The sequence below is a fragment of the Mesoplodon densirostris genome, chromosome 16 (genome assembly GCF_025265405.1).
Source record: "Mesoplodon densirostris isolate mMesDen1 chromosome 16, mMesDen1 primary haplotype, whole genome shotgun sequence".
In the NCBI taxonomy this organism is placed as follows: domain Eukaryota; kingdom Metazoa; phylum Chordata; class Mammalia; order Artiodactyla; family Ziphiidae; genus Mesoplodon; species Mesoplodon densirostris.
This window is the reverse complement of record NC_082676.1, coordinates 50757965-50781670: the sequence shown is the minus strand read 5'-3', so window position 1 is coordinate 50781670 and position 23706 is coordinate 50757965. Positions and strand designations below refer to the sequence as shown.

General features: G+C 41.6%; 1 protein-coding gene across 1 annotated transcript in view; it reads right to left on the bottom strand.

Moving 5' to 3' along the window:
* DNAH3 (dynein axonemal heavy chain 3) overlaps positions 1-23706 on the bottom strand; it is a 184686-nt gene that overhangs the window by 123713 nt on the left and 37267 nt on the right. The window contains 5 exon segments of the mRNA XM_060079218.1: positions 615-826; positions 3483-3627; positions 4414-4567; positions 10505-10628; positions 12115-12299. Of these exon segments, the coding sequence (XP_059935201.1) occupies positions 615-826; positions 3483-3627; positions 4414-4567; positions 10505-10628; positions 12115-12299 (820 nt within the window).

The window sequence follows — 23706 nt, the reverse complement described above, 5'->3', positions numbered from 1 at the left end:
TCTTTCTTCTGTTTAGTATCATACTACATTTATCACCCTCACATTTGGTTGCTTATAAAAATCCCATCATTTTCAGGGAGAATATTTATTATTCTCATTTATACACTCAAAGGGCTGAAAAAAGAGTGCAAAGTTACTTCTGAACATAGCCTGCTGGTTGAGGAAGCTGAAGTAGGAATCATCTGGCATTGTTAGGAGCCCCCAGGGATAAATGTGACTTTCTCTTTTGTGTAGCCTAGGTCAAGGAACAAAACCAGGCCCCTCCCATTGTAATTCAACACCCTAATCACCTTTTAGGATGCTGAACAGCCATTTGCTTAGGAAAGCAGATTAGGAGAGGCTTTGTGGTCACTGGCTGGAACAATACTCAACCACCAACAATGGGGTCCCCAAAGAAAAGGATCGGCCTGTTTACGTGGAGAGGCAGGAAGTTATTCCCTTCCTTCAAAAGGTTATCACCCCCTTTACTACTCCCTTGGCCTCAAGTAGATTCTCCTTTTAGAAAGAAGAAGCTTGACCCATTAATGGTTTCTGCCTTCCAAAGGGCTACCAGGACCAGGGCTGGGCTGGGCTGGGCTGGGCTGGGCTGGCTGGGGGTGGGCAGTGACAGGGGCCTGCTGCCAGTGCCGGTCTTTCACTCCTGGGTTGCAGGAAATGCTGAGGATAGGGATGTGCTGCTTGAATTTATCAATCTTTATTTTCACATTCTCTGCTAAGCGCCTGGATGCAGGCACGTCACCTAAGGTCTTGGTCAATTTGTATATAGTCCTCCACATATTCCCTATTTTCTCTGCGATTTCCTCAGCATTCAGTAAAAAGAGGGGTCCTGAAATAGAAAAGATGGGGTGAGGGAAAGGTCAGATCACCAAGTAGTGTTAGTCACATGTACCTTTAATTCCCTGAATTTAGAATTGTGTCGACAGTATGGATATTGGAACAAGCACAGGCTTTAGAGTTGGGTCTGAAACCTCTACTTAGCCAGTGAAGCCTTGGGGATACTGACTGAACTTTTCTAAGCCTCAGCAGTCTCACCTGTGACACAGGGGTAATACTGGATATCTTGGAGGGTGACTGTAAAAACTACATGATATAAGTAAAGTGGCTAACATATTGCCTGGCATACAATGCAAGAGTAGTTAGGGAATCAATTGTTAGTATAAGTTATAGATGCTATTATAGAAGTATCAAAAGGTGCTTCACAAGTGCTGTGAAATATTAACAACTGGGGAATGTGGATGAATAGGGACACAGGAGTTAACTGTACAGTTCTGACAGCTTTTATGTAAGTTTGAAATTATTTAAAAATAGATTATCTTGGGGCTTTCCTGGTGGCGCAGTTGTTGAGAGTCTGCCTGCCGATGCAGGGGACATGGGTTCATGCCCCGGTCCGGGAAGATCCCACATGCCGCGGAGTGGCTGGGCCCGTGAGCCATGGCTGCTGAGCCTGCGTGTCCGGAGCCTGTGCTCCGCAATGGGAGAAGCCACAACAGTGAGAGGCCCGCGTACAGCAAAAAAAAAAAAAAAAAAAAAAAAAAATTATTCAAAACGGAAAATTATTTAAATAAGGTGGTTTAGTAATAGAGAAAAAGTGGGAGAGCAAATGAATAGCCTTTTATAAAGTAAGGAATTCATCTGACCAATTTTTTTTTTTGGCTGCACGGCATGCAGGATCTTAGTTCTCCAGCCAGGGATGGAACCCGTGCCCCGCCCCCTCCAGGGGAAGTGCAGACTCTTAACCACTGGACCACCAGGGAAGTCCCAAGAATGCTTTTTTTTTTTTTTTTTTTTTTTTTTGTGGTACGCGGGCCTCTCACTGTTGTGGCCTCTCCTGTTGTGGAGCACAGGCTCCGGACACTCAGGCTCAGCGGCCATGGCTCACAGGCCTAGCCACTCCACGGCATGTGGGATCTTCCCAGACCGGGGCACGAACCCGTGTCCCCTGCATCGGCAGGCGGACTCTCAACCACTGCGCCACCAGGGAAGCCCAAGAATGCTTTTTAATAATGAAAAAGCATACTTAAATGTTGTGAAAAAGAAAATACCACTTTAAACATCAAATGAGCAAAAAAAGTTCTTAAAGCTATTACTTCCCAAGTTTGTTGAGGGTATGAGGAATGGGCCCTCAAATACTGCTAGAAGAATAATAAATTAAAACATGTAACTTTTCTGGAAGGCAATACCAATAACAAAAGCATTTTCCAAAATCCTAATAATTTTTATTACATCCCTTTGATCTAGCCGTTTCACTTTTGGTAATTTATCCTAAGAAAATGATCATTATTGTATACTGAAAATTGGCAACAAAGATGTTCATCACAGTTGTTCTTATAATATCAAAGCACTGGACTTCCTTCGTGGCGCAGTAGTTAAGAATCCACCTGCAAATGCAGGGGACATGGGTTTGAGCCCTGATCCGGGGAGGTTCCACATGCTGTGGAACAACTAAGCCTGTGCACCATAACTGCTGAGCCTGCACTCTAGAGCCCGCGAGCCACAACTACTGAGCCTGTGTGCCACAACTACTGAAGCCCGCGTGCCGAGAGCCCCTGCTCCGCAACAAGAGAAGCCACCGCAATAAGAAGCCCATGCACCGCAACAAAGAGTAGCCCCTGCTCGCCGCAACTAGAGAAAAGCCCATGCGGAACAACGAAGACCCAATGCAGCCAAAAATAAATAAATAAATTTTAAAAAATATGGAAGCACTGGAAATAAGCTAAAGGCTCGACCCCGGAGGTCTCAGATTTTGTCCTCTGCTCCTAAATACTCTACCCAGGTGATGTCATTGATGGTTTTTAATTGTACTCTTACATATCAATTATTCCCCAATATAAATCCTACCCCCACTATAACTTCAATCCAGACTGATATACTGAACTGCTAATTAATATTCCCATTTGGATGTTTGCAGACACCTAACTCAGTGTATTGAACCTGATGTTTTTTTCCCAACAAATCTGTCATTTCTCTTATTCAGTGATGGCATTATCCACCAGACTGCCTGAGCTAATAACCTGGAATTCACCCTAGGTGCTTTCCTCTCCCTCACTGCTCCCTGCTCCATATCAGATCAATCATTAAGTCCTGTTGACTCTACCACCTCAATCTCTCTCTAATATCCAGGATCTATAGTAAAAGAGGTAGTTTACAGATACCTATGGCACTCTGGCCTTTCTTGCATCCGTGTAATAGGGGAACTGCCATCTTATTCTCCCACCACCTGCCTCTCTGAGTCACTACCCAACCCATGGCTGTGGGTGGCTGCCTACTCTATTTTACCCTGGCAATAGATCTGGCGCTTTGATCCCCACCTTCCATCATTATCACATCAGAAAAATTTAACTATGGTTGCCTTAATCCAGAGTATGAGAATATGATAAAAAGTCCAGCCAGAATCTGAGGTCCCAATCTTATTTCAGAACTGGCTGGGTTGAATCTGCTACCCCATCGCCATCCTGACCCAGCAGAGTGAAAATGCTGTATACCATTCATCCATTCCTCCGACTTGATGCTAAACTCGTAGGCTGTCACGCACAGCTGCTCGTAAGGCACTTTGTTGGTCATCACACTTTGTAGAAGAGGGAAGGTACTCTCCTCCTTTTCCAACAGCTCCTCCTCCTTATTGATCAACTGCAGGGCAAAAGGGGATGCTGTTTATTGGGTAGGTGGTTCTCCTGAACCCTAGAAGCCACCATGGCAAGTTCCCCAGTGCTTTGAAAACCAAGCTGAGGAAGATGCGTGTTCATCTGGAGAGTAAGACAGAAAAATAAGGCATGAACTCAAGCAAGAATGTCCTTGTGCTACCTCTGAGGGCCATGGCAGCTGAGATCTAGCTGGGGGAAACTTTACGATAATTTGCCACTTGCTCCATCATCTTGCCTCCAACTGTATCATATCCATATCCCCATTTTCCCAATTTTCATATGTACTTTAGTTAAAATACATATGAAACTGTTAACACAATGTTGCCTTCTTGTGCTGAATTGCCTCAAAGGTAAGAACTTTAATGATTAAAGAACTTACTAGTGAACTTCAGGGCAAGTTACTTAGCTTCTCCAAGACTTAGTTCTCCCATTTTAAATAGGGATAAATGAAGATACAGTACCTACCACAAAGGTTTATTATGGATATTAAGTGATATATCACATATGAAGTCCTTTGCACATTGTGCACATAATACATGCTCAATACACATAAGCAATTATTCCATTATAATTCTTCTTTGTGTACTCAGTGACTAACAAAAAAGCTGGTATAATGTAGGGGTGTGGAAAAAGGTAGTCGAAAGCACCAATGAAAGAACTGGTCAATCAACTAATACTATCCACCTGACAGGTGATGTTAGGAAAACACAAAACCAACGGCCAGAACCAACAGAGCAGTACAGTCATAAGTCCCCATCCCAAGACCCCAAACCTCAAATTCCACCAGTGCTTGATCTAGATTCTTTGAAAGCTTATTAAGCTTTTCAACATTGCTCTTCATTCCTTCTGTAGTCATCACTTCACGTTTCCTAAAACCTTCCAGTTCCTTATTGTAGCCCTCAAGTTTTGCCTCAACTTCTGAGCATCTGAAAGTAAAGACAGCCCAATCACACTTGGACTTTCCATTTATCAGCATTGCTCACCCAATTCAAGCCTGGGGAGAATTTGATCTTCTGATATAATATATGTAAAACTTATAAATATATGTTATTATATATAATTTGTAATCCCACCTCCCAGAGACAGCTGCTTTGAACCTATCGTGGTTAAATATTTCCAGATGTTTCTCATATAGGTAAATATATATCAAAAATATATAATACATATGCTATATAATATATACATGTATAAAATTTATGTATATACATATTATTCATTTATCCATTAGGTATTTATTATTAAGTGCCTAATATCAAGAACTGCTCTAGGCATCAGGAATATATTTGTGAAGTACACTATGAAGCTCCCTAACCTCATGGAGCTTGTATTTTAGTTTGGGGAAACCCAGACAGTAAACATATATGAATGGATGAATGAATGGATGAATGGATGGACAGATGGATGGATGGATAAATCCATACATAGATAAAGGTGAAATATTTCTGATAGTGATAAATGTTCTGAAGAAAATAGAACAGGGCAGAGTGCCTAGTGGATGCAAGTGAAGGGCTACTTTAGCTAGAGTGATCAGGGAAGACTTTTCCAGAGATTTATCTACTTCATCCATATTATCAACAAAGCAGTTCTCAAATTTACTTCTCCCTTTTCCTAACGAGGTAGATTAACAGTGTTAAGTCAGGTTCTAGAGCTGGATAGGTTAGGTTCAAGATTGCAACACAGTAGCTATGTGACCTTGGTCAAGTCCTTTAACCTCTGTATGCCTCAGCTAAAGAAAACAGGGATGGATAAAGTACCTACATTAGTATTTAATAAGCTAACATATACAAAATGCTCAGAATTAAGCCTGGTACATAATAATCACTATAAAAATGTTTAGTCTCATTCACCAGAATTTAAACTCTATCAATGCAGTTTTAATCTCCTTAATGCCTTTTTGTATCTCTAGCACTTAGAAGAGTGTCTGGCATAAAACAATCAATACCCATTGAATGAATAAGGGGATTTGCCATTCAGAACAGCTATAGTAACATACCATAAATTTGACTATTATCTTAACGACACTTAATTCTGTTATGGCAGTTTTGATTTTCTTTTTTTTCTTAAAAGTAATTTAAGAGAGTTAATTTTCAATGGTTTGATTTGGGTTTTATTTCTAATTGCACTGTGTGGTAAGCAGCCTCTGGTAAGGTCCCCAAAGAGCCACACCCCCTGGTACTTCATATCCTTCTGTAGCTGTCTCCTTTGGAGTTGGGCTAGACCTAGTAACTCACTTCTAACAAAGAATATGGCAAAAGTGATGGGATGTTACTCCCAAGATTAGGTTACAAAAAGACTCTGACTTTCTCTCTGTCTCTCTCTGTCTCTCTCCCTCTCTCTCTCTGAAGGAAGCCAGCTGCCATGTTACGAGCTACTCTATGGCGAGGTCCATATAGCAAGGAATAGAGGGAAGTTTCTGGCCAACAGCTTATGAGGAGCTGAATCCTACTAACAATCATGTGTGTGAGCCTGGATGTAGATCCTCACCCAGTTGAGCCCTAAGATGAGACTGCAGCCTTGGCTGACATTCTGACTGCAACTTCGTAAGAGACCTTGAGCCAGAGGTATACTCTAAGCTGCACCTAGATTTCTGACCCACAGAAACTGTGAGATAATGAATGTTTGTTGTTTCAAGTTGCTATTTTTCAGAATGATTTGTCATGCAGAAATAGATAACTAATACACACTATTATAACAGAGTATGGCCAATATCATTTCTGCTTCTTTAAATATTTTTTTCTTGGGGACAGGTTCCTAAAATATGGTCAGTTTTGTAAATGTTCTAAGGACATTTTTAAAAATAAATTTATTTATTTATTTATTTTTGGCTGTGTTGGGTCTTCGTTGCCGCATGCGGGCTTTCTCTAGTTGCGGCAAGCAGGGGCTACTCTTCATTGCAGTGTGCAGGCTTCTCATTGCAGTGGCTTCTCTTGTTGCAAAGCATGGGTTCTAGGCATGCGGGCTTCAGTAGTTGTGGCACGCGGGCTCAGTAGTTGCGGCTTGCGGGCTCTAGAGCGCAGGCTCAGTAGCTCTGGTGCACGGGCTTAGTTGTTCCACAGCATGTGGGATATCCCCGGACCAGGGATCGAACCCGTGTTCCTGCATTGGCAGGCAGATTCTTAACCACTGCGCCACCAGGGAAGTCCCCTAAGGACATTTAAGAATAGTTTTTTCCATTGTGGAGTAGAAGGTTTGATACATATCCAACAAATTAAGGTTCTTAATTATTTACTTCCATTATCTCCTTATTCAAGTTTCACTTCATTTATTTTTAATTGATTGATTATTTGATATAAAAGGGTTGATGACTGCTTTAACATTATTTCACCCACCTAAGTAACCATGTTTGAATCACTAACGTTTTTGCCTTGACTTTGACTCTATCTGATATTAATATGGCTGACTCCATTTTCTTTTTCCTCATATTTGCATGCAGTACTCTTGCCCACAGACAAACTTAAATTTTCTTTGCTACCTATTAGCACAGGAGATCAGGGACAAAGATTAGTAACAGGATTTAAATCAGTTATTAAAATTTTATAGGAAATACAGAGGACAGAGGAACATATTAAATGACACCACAGAGGTACAATCAGGAAAGTCTAGATCTGGGGACAAAAGACTTGGTTTCTTCAATAAATAAATTACAAGGAAAAAAACAAAGGAGATGGAGGGGGTACCTACAGATAAAAAGAAATCTAAGAGACATGTCAACCAATTGCAATGCTGTAGACATTTTTGAATTCTGATTCAAGTAAACAAACCACAAAAAGAAAAAATTAATTAGATCATTTTGGTCCCCAGATTAAAAACCATCAGTGACTTTCTACCATACTTAATAAGGAACCCTAACTCATTACCACGACTTCAAGGACGTGCTCCTCTAACTCTTCAGCCTCCTTTTATAGCTACTCTCCTTCTTAGGCAAAGGTATTCCCGTGGTGGAGCCATTGCTCACGCTATGCTCGATGCCTGGACAGGACCCCCTTCTACTCTCTCCCTCCCCACATCTTCCCTTGATGGGATCCTTCTCATCCTTCAAGTCTTATTTACATGAGCCTTTCCCTGACTTGCCCATTGAATGCAATCAGTGTGCTCTGTTACCCTGTTCTTTTCCTTCATAGAGCTTCCGTATTTATCTGCTTTATCTTCCATCTCCCATGCCCCTTTTGTTCTCTGTATCCTCAGAGAAGAGGAACGGAGACAGGAGCCCAAGAGGAAACTGGGCAAGGTGGCCACTGCCACCCTCTCCTTCCCCTGATTGTTTTTTACCAAAGTCATAAGGATTCAGAGATAGAGAACATAAGTGCTAGGAGAGACAGCCTGCTTCTTCTCAGATTTTTGTTTTGTTTTGTTTTGTAATAATCTCTGATTTTAGACTCTGGTAAGTATTAGAGAATATCCTTACTGGAAAAAAGTCTCATTTATTCACTCATTCATTCATTCATCAAAAGAGTAAGCACCTGCTATTTGCAAGGCACTGTGCTCTATCTGGATCCCAGAACACAATCTGGGTACTCCCCCTAGGCACCTTTCTTTCTTCCCAGAAGATGCACTCTTATGGCAAAGAGCAGCTCACATTCCTGAGATGTCCGTCATGTATATTCCAGGTCACTTCCAGGCCCTGGAACCTACCACTGAGTGAAACAAAATGAGGGGAAAGCTGATTCTCCTGTTATCTACACAATTAGGTGCTGCTGGGTGCCTTTTCACATCGTTAAGATTCTTCTTGAGGCTCCAAACACAGACACACACACAAAGATAAATCTCTGATAAAAGCACTCTTGAATTCTTCCCAGAGGGAAATAGTATACAAAGTCAGTGATTATTGTAAAATATTATGATTATTATTGTTTTAAATTTCTTTTTTTAAATTTTATTGATGTATAGTTGACTAACAATATTATTGATATATTGGTCTCAGGTATATAACACAGTGATTTGATATTTTTATAGATTACACACCATACAAAGTTATTATAAAATATTGACTCTATTCCTTGTGCTGTGCATTACATCCCTGTAACATATTTTATAACTGACAGTTCGTACTGTTTTAAATTTTTTATAATTGCTTAGCACATTACAGTTTCTAAAGTGCTCTCATGTCCATAATATATACATATATAAGTGTATGTCATTAGTAAATAGTAGATACTCAGGAAATTCAGTTAAGTAAATTGAGTTCTATTCGTGGGACCACCTGGAGTCTATGGGAGAATAATGCAAGAATTTTAAAATGGTGGGTTGGTCAGAATTCTGGCGGGAAATAGAATTCACTCTGATGTTCAAAGAAAGAGACTTTAATTAAGGGACTACTTACAGAGGTAAGATGTGGGTAGGGTTAAAGGAACAAAGAGGGGAGAGTGAAGCACCCAGAGACTAGCCTCAGAGGGAAGCCATTATGATCCCTAGGGCTGAGGGGACAATGAGAACTGGAACCACGGAGGAGCAAGAATTGTCGTCCAGGAGGGAGGCAGCTACTGGCCAGAGACCCAGGAACAAGCAGGGAGGGAGAGGGGAAGAAGCCCAGCAGTCACTCTCTAACCTCCTGAGGGCTCTCCACTGGCCTGGCCCTGTCTGGATCCAACAGACACGGGAGCCAGAGGCTACAGACTGCAGGTATCAGCCAACCAGGCATGGAGTGGACAGAGGAAAGGTGGAAAAGAAATTGGGAGAGGGAGTGGGGACAGCAAGTGGAGAAAAATAAGCATTGAAGCCAAAAAATTATCGTGGGCTGGAAAAATAAGGTCAAGTCTCTTAGAGAGGGAATGGGATTGTTTCCACAGAAGATGAATGAATAAATGAATATTGTTAAGCCCTCCTCAAAGGTTTTTCTCAGGATTTATGCAAAAATGATGGACAGCAAGTTTAAGACTTCACCAAAGAGAGGGCTGAGCCCAGGGCTGCAGGTATCCCCTAGAGCTGCTCCTCGGCTGAGTTCTGTGGTTGAGAGCTCAGGGACCAGTTGATGGGGTCAAGCTAGAGTTGCCCCTCCAAGAAGAAGAAGCTTGGCACTCTCCTCTCATCATAAATGACACTTGTTCCCATTTCTTCAGGAGACACCCCTCACTCCTCTTAACTTCAAAATTATTTAGCAGTCAAACACACTTCTGTGTCTAGAATAGAGCATAGCACGTAGTAAAAATCCATAATAAATACTCAATGAATAAATGATCACAGGCACATTAGCACTGAACGAGACCAGCTGCAAAACAGGCAATTTCTCAGCCTCCAACCATGCCTTTATTATCCTATCTTGATATCTCACATATCTGTAGTCTCCAATGTAAGGCTGACAATTTTGCTATTATTATTGTGAGGCTATTATTACATGTTACTATCTTTGTGTTTTTCTCTTTGCACCACTAAATTCCAATTGTTCAAGGCCAGGGAGAGAAGGCATTGGCCAGTGTCACTACAGTGAAGCAGGCTTAAAGAGAACATACTTCAATGGGAAACAAAAGGAAATTCCTTCCCCACCAATTGTCTTGCGACTTCACCCACGCACTGCTGGGTGGGGTGGCTCTAGACAGAACCAGGAACATGTGGCATGTTATGAAGCTGGGTATCATGTCTAAAACAACCTCAGACTTTCCCTGTACCTTTTTTTTTTTTTTTTTTTTTTTTTTTTGCGGTATGCGGGCCTCTCACTGTTGTGGCCTCCCCCGTTGCGGAGCACAGGCTCCGGACGCGCAGGCTCCGGACGCGCAGGCTCCGGACGCGCAGGCTCAGCGGCCATGGCTCACGGGCCCAGCCGCTCCGCGGCATATGGGATCCTCCCAGACCGGGGCACGAACCCGTATCCCCTGCATCGGCAGGCGGACTCTCAACCACTTGCGCCACCAGGGAGGCCCTCCCTGTACCTTTTAATGAGGTCCATATCTGCCTGATCCCTCTTGCTAAGGAGAAGGTTTCGGCTGTTTTCAAAGATATCTTCAATCTGGTCTGGCCAGAGGAACAGAGTACTGTTCAGTTTGATATCCTCTTCTGCAAAACACACACAGTCTGTTCTAGGACAATGCTCAGCATAGGTCGGTCAACTCGCAGGGAATTAATTCAGCAGAACAAGAGGTCAACAGAAGTGAGTATGGGGGTGGCAATTAATGAATGGGCCCATTATTGATGAATGATAGCCAACATTTATTGAACATTTTCTACAGGCCAGGCTAGAAGGTAGACGGTATTATCATCCTCGTTTTTACAGATGGGAAACAAAGTTAAGCCAAGTGGTCAAGGTCACACCAGTAAGAGACAGCAGAGCAGATTTCAAACCCAGGTCTAAGTCTAACCAACTCCAAAGCCTATGTTCTAACCACTGTGCTTCATTATCTTCCCAGGCTAGGTCTGAGTAGAAGCCTAGGTTGAAGTTCAGTACTATTCTTTAAACTATTTCACCTCATCTGAGTTTCAGTCTCCCTTTTGGTTAAAGGTCAGTGATAATATCAATGCCAGATGCCCTACCCATCTTATGGCTCTGGTCAGTTAAAATGCCCTGGGTTCCCTCTGTACCCTTGGGAATTTAGGAGGCAGAGACCACAGTGAGAGAGTCCAGTGTGTGTTCACATGGTCAAGAGCACAGCTCATGAATGTGCAGGTGGATGGTTATGGTGGACCACTTTTCACTCCCAGTCCCTATCTCTACCTTCCATAACCATCCCCCCTAAACACTGTGAACACCAGGTAATTCACAGGTATTTCCAGATGGAAAAAGGCTCTGAAACTTGGCTTGTAGAAGGTATATTAGTTTTTCCTTCAGAACCTGGTCCTTACGAAGTTAGGTCCTTACTGAGTCCTAACTTGGCTCAATAAGCCTTGAAGGGGCCCTGATCATTTCTTTCCTTTTAATATATGCAGGAGCATGAAGGAAAGTGCCCTGGCCTCCTCAAAGGTGGGATTGTATTTAGATTATAGATGAATTCAACCTACCCACTTATAAAACAACTCTGCATTTGAAAGTGACTTTTCCAGGAACACCAGGCACAAGATGCAAAGACAGGCATCTAAGAACCAGTCAAGTCCCTAGATATTTCTTCTTTTTGACTAACAATAGGATTCTCTTTGGGTTTTTTTTTTTTTTTTTTTTTTTTTTTGCGGTACGCGGGCCTCCCACCGCTGTGGCCTCTCCCGTCGTGGAGCACAGGCTCCGGACACTCAGGCTCAGCGGCCACGGCCCACGGGCCCAGCCGCTCCGCAGCATGCGGGATCCTCCTGGACTGGGGCACGAACCCGCGTCCCCCGCATTAGCAGGTGGACTCCCAACCACTTCGCCACCAGGGAAGCCCAATAAGATTCTCTTTGATTCAAATTCCGGTGTGGAATTAGTGCCTCTACTATATGGACACACTTGAAAAGTAGCTCTCCCGATACTGATATTTAGTGGTAGAATTGCTAATTCTCTTTCCCCTGGCTCCTTATCCTTAAAAATATAAATATACACAAACAGTTGCATGTACACACATGACATTGGACTTACGGGGCAAGTCTGCATAGTCCACCAGGAACTCTAGACGTTCAGCTGCATCTCTAAGTTGCCTCCTGAGTTTGAACACGGTGACATCGCTGGATTTCTTTAAGAATTCTATGAGGAATACTAGCTCCCCAGTGTTGACAGGAATCTCACTGACTTTGTCTGCAATGATGCTGTACTGATTACAGATGCTACAGGGAAAGAAACAGCCATCATCATTATCTAAAAATAGTTTTCTTATAAGACCCACTATACTAAACAAACATGGTTCCTATTTGGAGACTAGAACAATGTTTTCCAACTTTTCTCTACCTGAAAATTCTTGATGGATAATATTCACATACATACCATATTTTAGAAATAATAACAGTAGAAATGGTAATAATATATGACATGTACTAGGCCCTTTACTATGTGCCATGCCCCATTCTAATCACTGAATGAATATTAACTCATTTAATCTTCACGAAAATTCCAAGAGTTAGGAACTATTATTATCAACATTTTATAATGGAAGAAAGGGAGGCTGAGTAACTTTATCCAAAGCAACATGATGTGTAGATGTTAGAGCCAGGATTTGAACTAGTTTAATTGATTCCAAAGCTTATACTCTTAATAGATATACCATGGGTAAAATACAGATTTAGACCAAAACAATAGCCAATATCACCACTACCAACAGCAGCAACTCCTCAATTTTATGTTGAAGTAGAACACTAAATTAATTTGTAATCACTCCTCTTAACAGTACACCAGCAAGTTTATCCTCATGTGCTGCAGGTAATTCCTGGTGGCATAGAGAAATTTACATTGAACTACTGGGACCACTAGATCTAACTGCCCACTTATCCTCGAACACAAGACTGTGAAAAAACGTTATTACAGGGATAATTTGAATATGCTCTAATTTATACAAAAGCTAATGAATGACAGTCTTCAGCATTTTAACTACAATTAGGAGCAAATTATTTGCAATATATCCATGCCTAGCACATGCCTAGTAGCCCTCAAGAAATGTTAGCAATAATAGCTATAATAGTTTTTATCATTATTAATTGATCATTACATGTTGATGGTCATACACTATAGATGGATAAAAACCACTCCTCTCAATGTTTTCAGTCCTTGATGTTCCTTCTTAATGTGTGGAGACCCCTCCACAATGAAGCTAATTGTATCAAACTGATGAGAAAATGATTAAAACATCTTTACAGATGATGCTGGGATTTTAGAAATGAATTTTTATACAATTCAGAAACTTGCTATACAGAAACTTATCTATTGTGCTACATGGATTCATAGTATTCTCCACTTTTGGACTCAGAGCTGGATTATATTTCCCAGCCTCCTCTGTATTTTTAGTTGAGTATTTTACCAGTCAGTTTGGACTACCATAACAAAATATTACAGACTGGGTGGTTTAAACAACAAAAAATGTATTTTCTCATAGTTCTAGAGGCTGGGAAGTCCAAGGTCAAGGTACTGACCTATTTGGTCCCTAGTGAAGGCTCTCTTCCTGGCTTGCAGATAGCTGCCTTTTTGCTGTGTCCTCACATGGTGGAGAGGAAAGAAGCTCTGTCTTTTCTCTTCTTGTAAGGGCACCAACCCTATTGGATTAGGGCCTCATCCTTTTACCTCCTTTAGTCCTATTATCTCCTTATAGGCCCTGTCTCCAAATACAGTCACATAGGGCATTAGTGCATTGCTACAGACTGAATGTTTGTGTATTCCCAAAATTTGTATGTTGAAATTAATCCCTAATGTAACAGTATTTAAAAAAATTTTTTTAATCTTTATTGGAGTATAATTGCTTTACAATGTTGTGTTAGTTTCTGCTGTACAACAACAAAGTGAATCAGCTATATGTATACATATATCCCCATATCCCCTCCCTCTTGAGCCTCTCTCTCACCCTCCCTTTCTCACCCCTTTAGGTCGTCACAAAGCATCGAGCTGATCTCCCTGTGCTATGCAACAGCTTCCCACTAGCCATCCATTTTACATTTGGTAGTGTATATATGTCATTGCTACTCTCTCACTTTGTCCCAGCTTCCCCTTCCCCCCTGTGTCCTCAAGCCTGTAACAGTTATTTTGAGGCAGCCTTTGGGAGATAATTAGGTCATGAGGGCTATGCTCTCATGAATGGGATTAGTGTTTTTATAAAAGAGACCCCAGAGACCCCTCACCCATTCTTCCATGTGAGGATACAATGAGAAGATGGTGGTCTGTGAACAAGGAAGCAGGCTCTCAACAAACAACAAATCTGCTAGAGCCTTGATTTTGGACTTCCCAGCCACCAGAACTGTTAGAAATAGATTTCTATTGTTTATAAGCTACTCAGCCAATGGTACTCTGTTATAGCAGCCTGAATGGACTAAGACAGTATTCAACATATGAATCTGGGGGAGACACAATTCAGTCCATAGTAGGTACGGTCATGTGATTGAGTTCCAGTCAGTGGGAAGTAGGAAGCAGTGATAGGTATCACTTTTGGGTACAGCACATGAAACTGTCCTTGCATGTTCCTCCATGCTCTTTCTTCCTGCCAACGGTCTAGGATATCAACACTTAGAATGACCTTGAAGGCTATATGTTAAAGATGTAAAGTCACCATCTCCTTGAGTCTCTGAATGCACACAATATATCTCCCCGCCAATCTGGAGCTATCCCAAGCAAGAATAAACTATTATTTTCAATCATGACATCTTGGGTTTCCTTGTTACAGCATGTAGCCTAGCCTAATATAGGTAGATCCTCTCAGTGTGATAGACTCCCTCTGATAAGAATCCATTCTTCTTTCCTTTTGTATGAGAAAGCATAGAGTAAATATCATGTGGCTAACCTATCAGCTTCTTGCAAGGGCCCAGAAGAGTGGTAGCAGACCCACTGCGAAATAAAGGAAAAATATATATTGGTCTCTGCCCCGGGTTCCTAGCACAGAGCCCATGAAACCCCTGTAATTTCATGGATAATAAGAGTATCTTTTGTTCTAGTGAGGTGACTCAGGGTGGGCTCCTAGATGGCTCCTGGATGAGAAGTGGGTCACCGGAAGCACCGAGCCATGATTAGAAGCTTGGAGCAAATTAATCAAACCCAAGAAGGGGGTCATTGGAACCTTCAATCTATAGCTGGCTGATCAGAAGCAAGGCGACAGTCTGAAGTAATGGGGGGCAGTTTTATAGGACTGAGCCCTTAACCTGTGCAAGCTGATGCTATCTCTGGGTAGACAGTGTCAGAATTAAGTTGAATTGTAGGGCACCTAGCTGGTGTTACAGAATTGTGTGGTGTGGAGAAAATCCTCCACACATTTGGTGATCAGTAGTGACAAGAATGAAGTGTTCTATATAAAAGTAAAGCAGGGGGGAGTCAAGATGGCAGAGTAGGAGGACATGGAGTTCATGTGTCCTTACCACTAGGGCATCTACCAGGTGCTGGTGGGGGACCTTGGACACCTCAGGGGACAGGAGGAACCCCCAAGCGACTGGGTAGGACATGGGGGGAGGGAGGGGGAAGGAGAAGTGGAGGCTGGACAGGACAGGTGCCCCTGAGGGGTGGCTGGGGGAGGGGAGGGGCTCCCATGCCTGGAGGGACACACTCACAGCGAGGGGATCAGTGGGGATGGGGAGAGACCCTCTGGGGATCGGAGGATCAGAAGGGAACACAGCCAGCGTTTCCCCTGCCCACTTGGGCCCAGGGAGCCTGCTGAGATCCAGGGTCTGATCCTCTACCCTCTGAGGCCCCTTCCTGCTGCTGGGCCCTGGGGGTGTGGGAGGAAGGGAGGGGGAGGAAAAGTAGAGCGTAGACAGGGCCAGTGCCCCTAATGGGAAGCTGGGGGAGGGGAAGGGTTCCCACACTCGCTTGGGAGGGGCCCATCCAAGGTGAGATCAGCCAGCAGGAAGGGAGAGAGACACTCGGGGGATAGGAGGGTCAGAAGGAAATAGGCCAGTGTTTCCCCTGCCCACTCTGGCCCCAGGGGGCCTGCTGAGGTCCGAGGCCTGATCCTCAGCACTCCAAGGCCCTCTCTGGCTGCACTGAGCTTAGGCACTACCCCACCACCACCCCCCCTTTTACCTCTGCTCTGGTCCTGAGCCTAGGCCCTGCCCCCGCCTAAGCCCCGGCCGGACCTAAGCCCCCCAACCTCTACACAGCTAAGACCTTTTCCAGCTTTTTGTTTTGTTTTGTTTTGCTGTTGTGGTTGTTTTACCTTGCTTTTTTTTTTTTTTTTTACAATTGTTCATTACAACTTTATTTACAAAAGCTAAAAACTTTTTGATAATCCACACTCCAATGTCCTTCAGCATGGATTTTCAGGAATAAATTCACATAAAAGTCAATTCAGATTTCTATTTAAATATTGGAACCAATATAAAATGTGGCTTTCAATCTGCCACTGTCAACAATACCATCCTTAGGGTAAAAATCTTACATTGTATTAAAAACACAGAAGGCTATATACAAGAAATGTTATTTCTAATTCTGCCCACTCCATTTTCTACCATTCCACCCCAATTCTTTTTCTGTTGTTGTTGAATTTTTTTTTTTAATACAGCAAATTCTTATTAGTTATCTATTATATATATATTAGTGTATATATCTCAATCCCAATCTCCCAATTAATCACATCACTACCACCACCACCCCCGCCACTTTCCCCCCTTGGTGTCCATATGTCTGTTCTCTACATCTGTGTCTCTATTTCTGCCTTGCAAACTGGTTCATCTGTACCATTTTTCTAGATTCCACATATATGCGTTAACATATGATATTTGTCTTTCTCTTTCTGACTTACTTCACCCTGCATTACAGTCTCTAGGTCCATCCATGTCTCTACAAATGACCCAGTTTCGTTCCTTTTTATGGCTGAGTAATAGTCCACTGTATATAGGTACCACATCTTCTTTATCCATTTGTCTGTCGATGGGCATTTAGGTTGCTTCCATGACCTGATTATTGTAAAGAGTGCTGCAATGAACATTGGGGTGCATGTGTCTTTTTGAAAGATGGTTTTCTCTGGTTATATGCTCAGTAGTAGGATTTCTGGGTCATATGGTAATTCTATTTTTAGTTTTTTAAGGAACCTCCATATTGTTCTCCATAGTGGCTGTATCAATTTACATTCCCATCAACAGTGCAAGAGGGTTCCCTTTTCTCCACACCCTCTCCAGCATCTGTTGTTTATACATTTTCTGATGATGCCCATTCTAACCAGTGTGAGGTGATACTTCACTGTAGTTTTGATTTGCATTTCTCTAATAATTAGTGATGTTGAGCAGCTTTTCATGTGCCTCTGGGCCATCCGTATGTCTTCTTGGAGAAATGTCTATTTAGGTCTTCTGCCCATTTTTTGATTGGGCTGTTTGTTTTTTTGATATTGAGCTGCATGAGCTGTTTATATATTTTGGAGATTAATCTGTTGTCTGTTGATTCGTTTGCAAATATTTTCTCCCATCCCGAGGGTTGTCTTTTTGTCTTGTTTATAGTTTCCTTTGCTGTGCAAAAGATTTTAAGTTTCATTAGGTCCCATTTGTTTATTTTTGTTTTCATTTTCATTACTGGAGGTGGGTCACAAAAGATCTTGCTGTGATTTATGTCAAAGAGTGCTCTTTCTAAGTGTCCAGTCTTACATTTACATCTTTAAACCATTTTGAGTTTATTTTTGTGTATGGTGTTACAGAGTGTTCTAATTTCATTCTTTTACATGTAGCTGTCCAGTTTTCCCAGCACCACTTACTGAAGAGACTTTTTTCCATTGTATATCCTTGCCTCCTCTGTCATAGATTAGCTGACCATAGGTACGTGGGTTTAACTCTGGGCTTTCTATCCTGTTCCACTGATCTATATTTCTGTTTTTGTGCCAGTACCATACTGTCTTGATTACTGTAGCTTTGTAGTACAGTCTGAAGTCAGGGTGCCTGATTCCTCCAGCTCTGTTTTTCTTTCTCAAGATTGCTTTGGCTATTCGGGGTCTTTTGTGGTTCCATACAAATTGTGAATTTTTTTGTTCTAGTTCTGTGAAAAATGCCATTGGTAGTTTGATAGGGATTGCATTGAGTCTGTAGATTGCTTTGGGTAGTATAGTCATTTTGACAATACTGAGTCTTCCAATCCAAGAACATGGTATATCTCTCCATCTGTTTGTGTCATCTTTGATTTCTTTCATCAGTGTCTTATAGTTTTCTGAGTACAGTTCTTTTACCTACTTAGGTAGGTTTATTCCTAGGTATTTTATTCTTTTTGATGCAGTGGTAAATGGGATTGTTTCCTTAACTTCTCTTTTTGATCTTTCCTTGTTAGTGTATAGGAATGCAAGAGATTTCTGTGCATTAATTTTGTATTCTGCAACCTTACCAAAGTCATTGATTAGCTCTAGAAGTTTTCTGGTGGCATTTTAGGAATATCTACGTATAGTATCATGTCATCTGTAAATAGTGGCTGTCTTACTTCTTCTTTTCCAATTTGTATTCCTTTCATTTCTTTTTCTTCTCATTGCCATGGCTAGGACTTCCAAAATTATGTTGAATAATATGGACATCCTTGTCTTGTTCCTGATCTTAGAGGAAATGCTTTCAGTCTTTCACCATTGAGAATGATGTTTGCTGTAGGTTTGTCATATATGGCCTTCATTATGTTGAGGTAGGTTCCCTTTATGCCCACTTTCTGGAGAGTTTTTAATCATAAATGGTTGTTGAATTTTGTCAAAAGTTTTTCTGCATCTATTGAGATGATCATATGGTTTTTATTCTTCAATTTGTTAATATCATGTATCACATTGATTGATTTGCATATATGGAAGAATCCTTGCATCCCTGGGATAAATCCCACTTGATCATGGTGTATGATCCTTTTAAGGTGTTGTTGGATTCTGTTTACTAGTTTTTTCTTGAGGATTTCTGCATCTATATTCATCAGTGATATTTGTCTGTAATTATATTTTTTTGTAGTATCTTTGTCTGGTTTTGGTATCAAGGTGATGGTGGCCTTGTAGGATGAGTTTGGGAGTGTTCCTTCCTCTGAAATTTTCTGGAAGAGTTTGAGAAGGATGGGTGTTAGCTCTCTCTAAATGTTTGACAGAATTCACCTGTGAAGCCATCTGGTCCTGAACTTTTGTTTGTTGGAAGATTTTAATCACAGTTTCAATTTCATTACTTGTGATTGGTCTGTTCATATTTTCTATTTCTTCCTGGTTCAGTCTTGGAAGATTATACCTTTCTAAGAATTTGTCCGTTTCTTCCAGGTTGTCCATTTTATTGGCATAGAGTTGCTTCTAGTAGTCTCTTATGATGCTTTGTATTTCTGCGGTGTCCGCTGTAACTTCTCCTTTCTCATTTCTAATGTTATTGATTTGAGTCCTCTCCCTCTTTGTCTTGATGAGTCTGGCTAAAGGTTTATCAATTTTGTTTATCTTCTCAAAGAACCAGCTTTTAGTTTTATTGATCTTTGCTATTGTTTTCTTTGTTTCTATTTCATTTATTTCTGCTCTGATCTTTATGATTTCTTTCCTTCTACTAACTTTGGGTTCTGTTTGTTCTTGTTTCTCTAGTCCCTTTAGGTGTAAGGTAATATTGTTTATTTGAGATGTTTGATGTTTCTTGAGGTAGGACTGTATTGCTATGAACTTCCCTCTGAACTGCTTTTGCTGCATCCCATAAGTTGTGAGTCGTCATGTTTTCATTGTCATTTGTTTCTAGGTATTTTTTGATTTCCCCTTTGATTTCTTCAGTGATCGCTTGGTTATTTAGTAACATATTGTTTAGCCTCCATGTGTTTGTGTTTTTTATGTTTTTTGCTCTGTAATTCATTTCTAATCTCACAGCATTGTGGTCGGAAAAGATGCTTGATATGATTTCAATTTTTTTAAATTTACCGAGGCTTGATTTGTAACCCAAGATGTGATCTATCCTGGAGAATGTTCTGTGTGCCCTTGAGAAGAAAGTGTAGTCTGCTGTTTTCAGATGGAATGTCCTATAAATATCAATTAAATCTATCTGGTCTATTGTGTCATTTAAAGCCTATGTTTCCTTATTAATTTTCTGTCCAGATGATCTGTCCCTTGGTGTAAGTGAGGTGTTAAAATCCCCCACTATTACTGTGTTACTGTCAGTTTCCTTTTATAGCTGTTAGCATTTTCCTTATGTATTGAGGTGCTCCTATGTTGGGTGCAAATATGATTGTTATATCCTCTTCTTGGATTGATCCCTTGATCATTATGTAGTATCCTTCCTTGTCTCTTGTAACAGTCTTTATTTTAAAGTCTATTTTATCTGATATGAGTATTGCTACTCCAGCTTTCTTTTGCTTTCCCTTTGCATGGAATATCTTTTTCCATCCCCTAACTTTCAGTCTGTATGAGTTCCCTAGGTCTGAAGTGGGTCTCTTGTACACAGCATATATATGGGTCTTGTTTTTGCATACATTCAGCGACCCTCTGTCTTTTGGTTGGAGCATTTAATCCATTCACATTTAAGGTAATTATCGATATGTATGTTCCTATTACCATTTTCTGAATTGTTTTGGGTTTGTTTTTGTAGGTCATTCTCTTCTCTTGTGTTTCCCACTTAGAGAAGTTCCTTTAGCATTTGTTGTAGAGCTGGTTTGGTGGTGCTGAATTCTCTTAGCTTTTGCTTGTCTGTTAAGCTTTTATTCTCTCCATTAAATCTGATTGAGATCCTTACCAGGTAGAATAATCTTGGTTGTATGTTCTTCCCTTTCATCACTTTAAATATATTGTGCCACTGCCTTCTGGCTTTAGAGTTTCTGCTAAGAAATCAGATGTTAAACTTATGGGAGTTCTCTTGTATATTATTTGTCATTTTTTCCTTGCTGCTTTTAATAATTGTTCTTTGTCTTTAATTTTTGTCAATTTGATTACTATGTGTCTCCTTGGGTTTATCCCTCCTGGGACTCTCTGTGCTTCCTGGACTTGGGTGGCTATTTCCTTTCCCACGTTAGGGAACTTTTTTTTTTTTTTTGCGGTATGCGGGCCTCTCACTGTTGTGGCCTCCCCCGTTGCGGAGCACAGGCTCCAGACGCGCAGGCTCAGCGGCCATGGCTCACGGGCCCAGCCGCTCCGCGGCATATGGGATCCTCCCAGACCGGGGCACGAACCTGTATCCCCTGCATCGGCAGGCGGACTCTCAACCACTTGCGCCACCAGGGAGGCCCACGTTAGGGAACTTTTCAACTATAATCTCTTCAAATATTTTCTCGGGTCCTTTCTCTCTCTCTTCTCCTTCTGGGACCCCTATAATGTGAATGTGGGTGCATTTAATGTTGTCCCAGAGATCTCTTAGGCTGTTTTCATTTCTTTTCATTCTTTTTTCTTTATTTTGTCCCACAGCAGTGAATTCCACCATTCTGTCTTCCAGGTCATGTATCCGTTCTTCTGCCTCAGTTATTCCGCTATTGATTCCTTCTAGTGTATTTTTCATTTCAGTTATTATATTGTTCATCTCTGTTTGTCTGTTGTTTAATTCTTCTAGGTGTTCGTTCTTTAATTCTTCTAGGTCTTTGTTAAACAGGTCTTGCATCTACTCGATCTTTGCCTCCATTCTTTTTCCGAGGTCCTGGATCATCTTCACTATCATTATTCTGAATTCTTTTTCTGGAAGGTTGCCTATCTCCTCTTCATTTGGTTGTTTTTCTGGGGTTTTATCTTGTTCCTTCATCTGGTAAAAAGTCCTCTGCCTTTTCACTTTGTCTGTCTTTCTGTGAATGTGGTTTTCGTTCCACAGGCTGCAGGATTGTAGTTCTTCTTGCTTCTGCTGTCTGCCCTCTGGTAGATGAGGCTATCTAAGAGGCTTGTGCAAGCTTCCTGGTGGGAGGGACTGGTGGTGGGTAGAGCTGGCTGTTGCTCTGGTGGGCAGAGCTCAGTAAAGCTTTAATCTGCTTGTCTGCTGATGGGTGTGGCTGAGTTTCCTCCCTGTTGGTTATTTGGCCTGAGACAACCAGCACTGGAGCCTACAGGCTCTTGGTGGGGTTAATGGCGGACTCCAGGAGGGCTCACACTAAGGAGTACTTCCCAGAACTTCTGCTGCCAGTGTCCTTGTCTCTGTGGTGAGCCACAGCCACTCCCTGCCTCTGCAGAAGACCCTCCAACACTAGCAGGTAGGTCTGGTTCAATCTCCTATGGGGTCACTGCTCCTTCCCCCTGGGTCTTGATACGCACACTACTTTGTGTGTGCCCTCCAAGAATGGAGTCTCTGTTTCCCCCAGTCCTGTCAAAGTCCTGCAATCAAATCCTGCTAGCCTTCAATGTCTGATTCTTGGGAATTCCTCCTCCTATTGCTGGACCCTCAGGTTGGGTAGCCTGACGTTGGGCTCAGAACCTTCACTCCAGTGGGTGGACTTCTGTGGTATAACTGTTCTCTAGTTTGTGAGTCATCCACCAGCAGTTATGGGATTTGATTTTATTGTGATTGCGCACCTCTTGCCATCTCATGGCGGCTTCTGCTTTGTCTTTGGATGTGGGGTATCTTTTTTGGTGAGTCCCAGTGTCTTCCTGTTGATGATAGTTCAGCAGTGAGTTGTGATTCTGGTGCTCTCGTAAGAGGGAGTGAGCATACGTCCTTCTACTCCGCCATCTTGAACCCTGTTTTACCTTGTTGTTTCATTTACATTTTTATTTTTTCTAATAGGTTTTTAAATTTTTCTATTTTTATTTTCTTTTTTATTCTTTGTTATTGTTCTTCCTTGTTTTTTCCTTTTTCCTGTGCCACACAGCTTGCAGGATCTTGGCTCCCAGTCCTAGGGTCGGGCCTGAGCTCCTGTGGTGGGAGTGCCAAGTCAAAACTGCTCGACTGATAGAGAACCTCAGACCCTAGGGAATATTCATCAGAGTGAGGTCTCCCAGAGGTCCTTATCTCAGCACCAAGACCCGGCTCCACCCAACTACCTGGAAACTCCAGTGCTGGATGTCTCAGGCCAAACAACTAGTAAGACAAGAACACAGACCCACCCATCGAAAAAACATGAGATGACAAAAAAATATGTTACAGATGAAGGAGCAAGGTAAAAACCTACAAGCCCAAATAAATGAAGAGGAAATAAGCAACCTACCTGAAAAAGAATTCAGAGTAATGATAGTAAAGATAATCCAAAATTTTGGAAATAGAATGGAGGCACGGATCAAGAAAATACAAGAAATGTTTAACAAAGACCTAGAAGAACTAAAGAACAGACAAACAGTGATGAACAACACAATAATTGAAATTAAAAATACTCTAGAGGGAATCAATAGCACAATAACTGAGGCAGAAGAATGGATAAGTGAGCTTCAAGGTAGAATGGTGGAAATAACTGCCAAGGAGCAGAATTAAGAAAAAAAGAATGAAAAGAATTGAGGACAGTCTCAGAGACCTCTGGGACAACATTAAACAACGCACCAACATTCAAATTAAAGGGGTCCCAGAAGCAGAAGAGAAAGAGAAACGGTCTGAAAAAATATTTGAAGAGATTATAGTCGAAAAGTTCCCTAACATGCGAAGGGAAATAGCCACCCCAGTCCAGGAAGCACAAAGAGTCCCATACAGGATAAACCCTAGGAGAAACATAGCAAGACACATATTAATCAAACTAACAAAAAAATAAATTCAAGGAAAA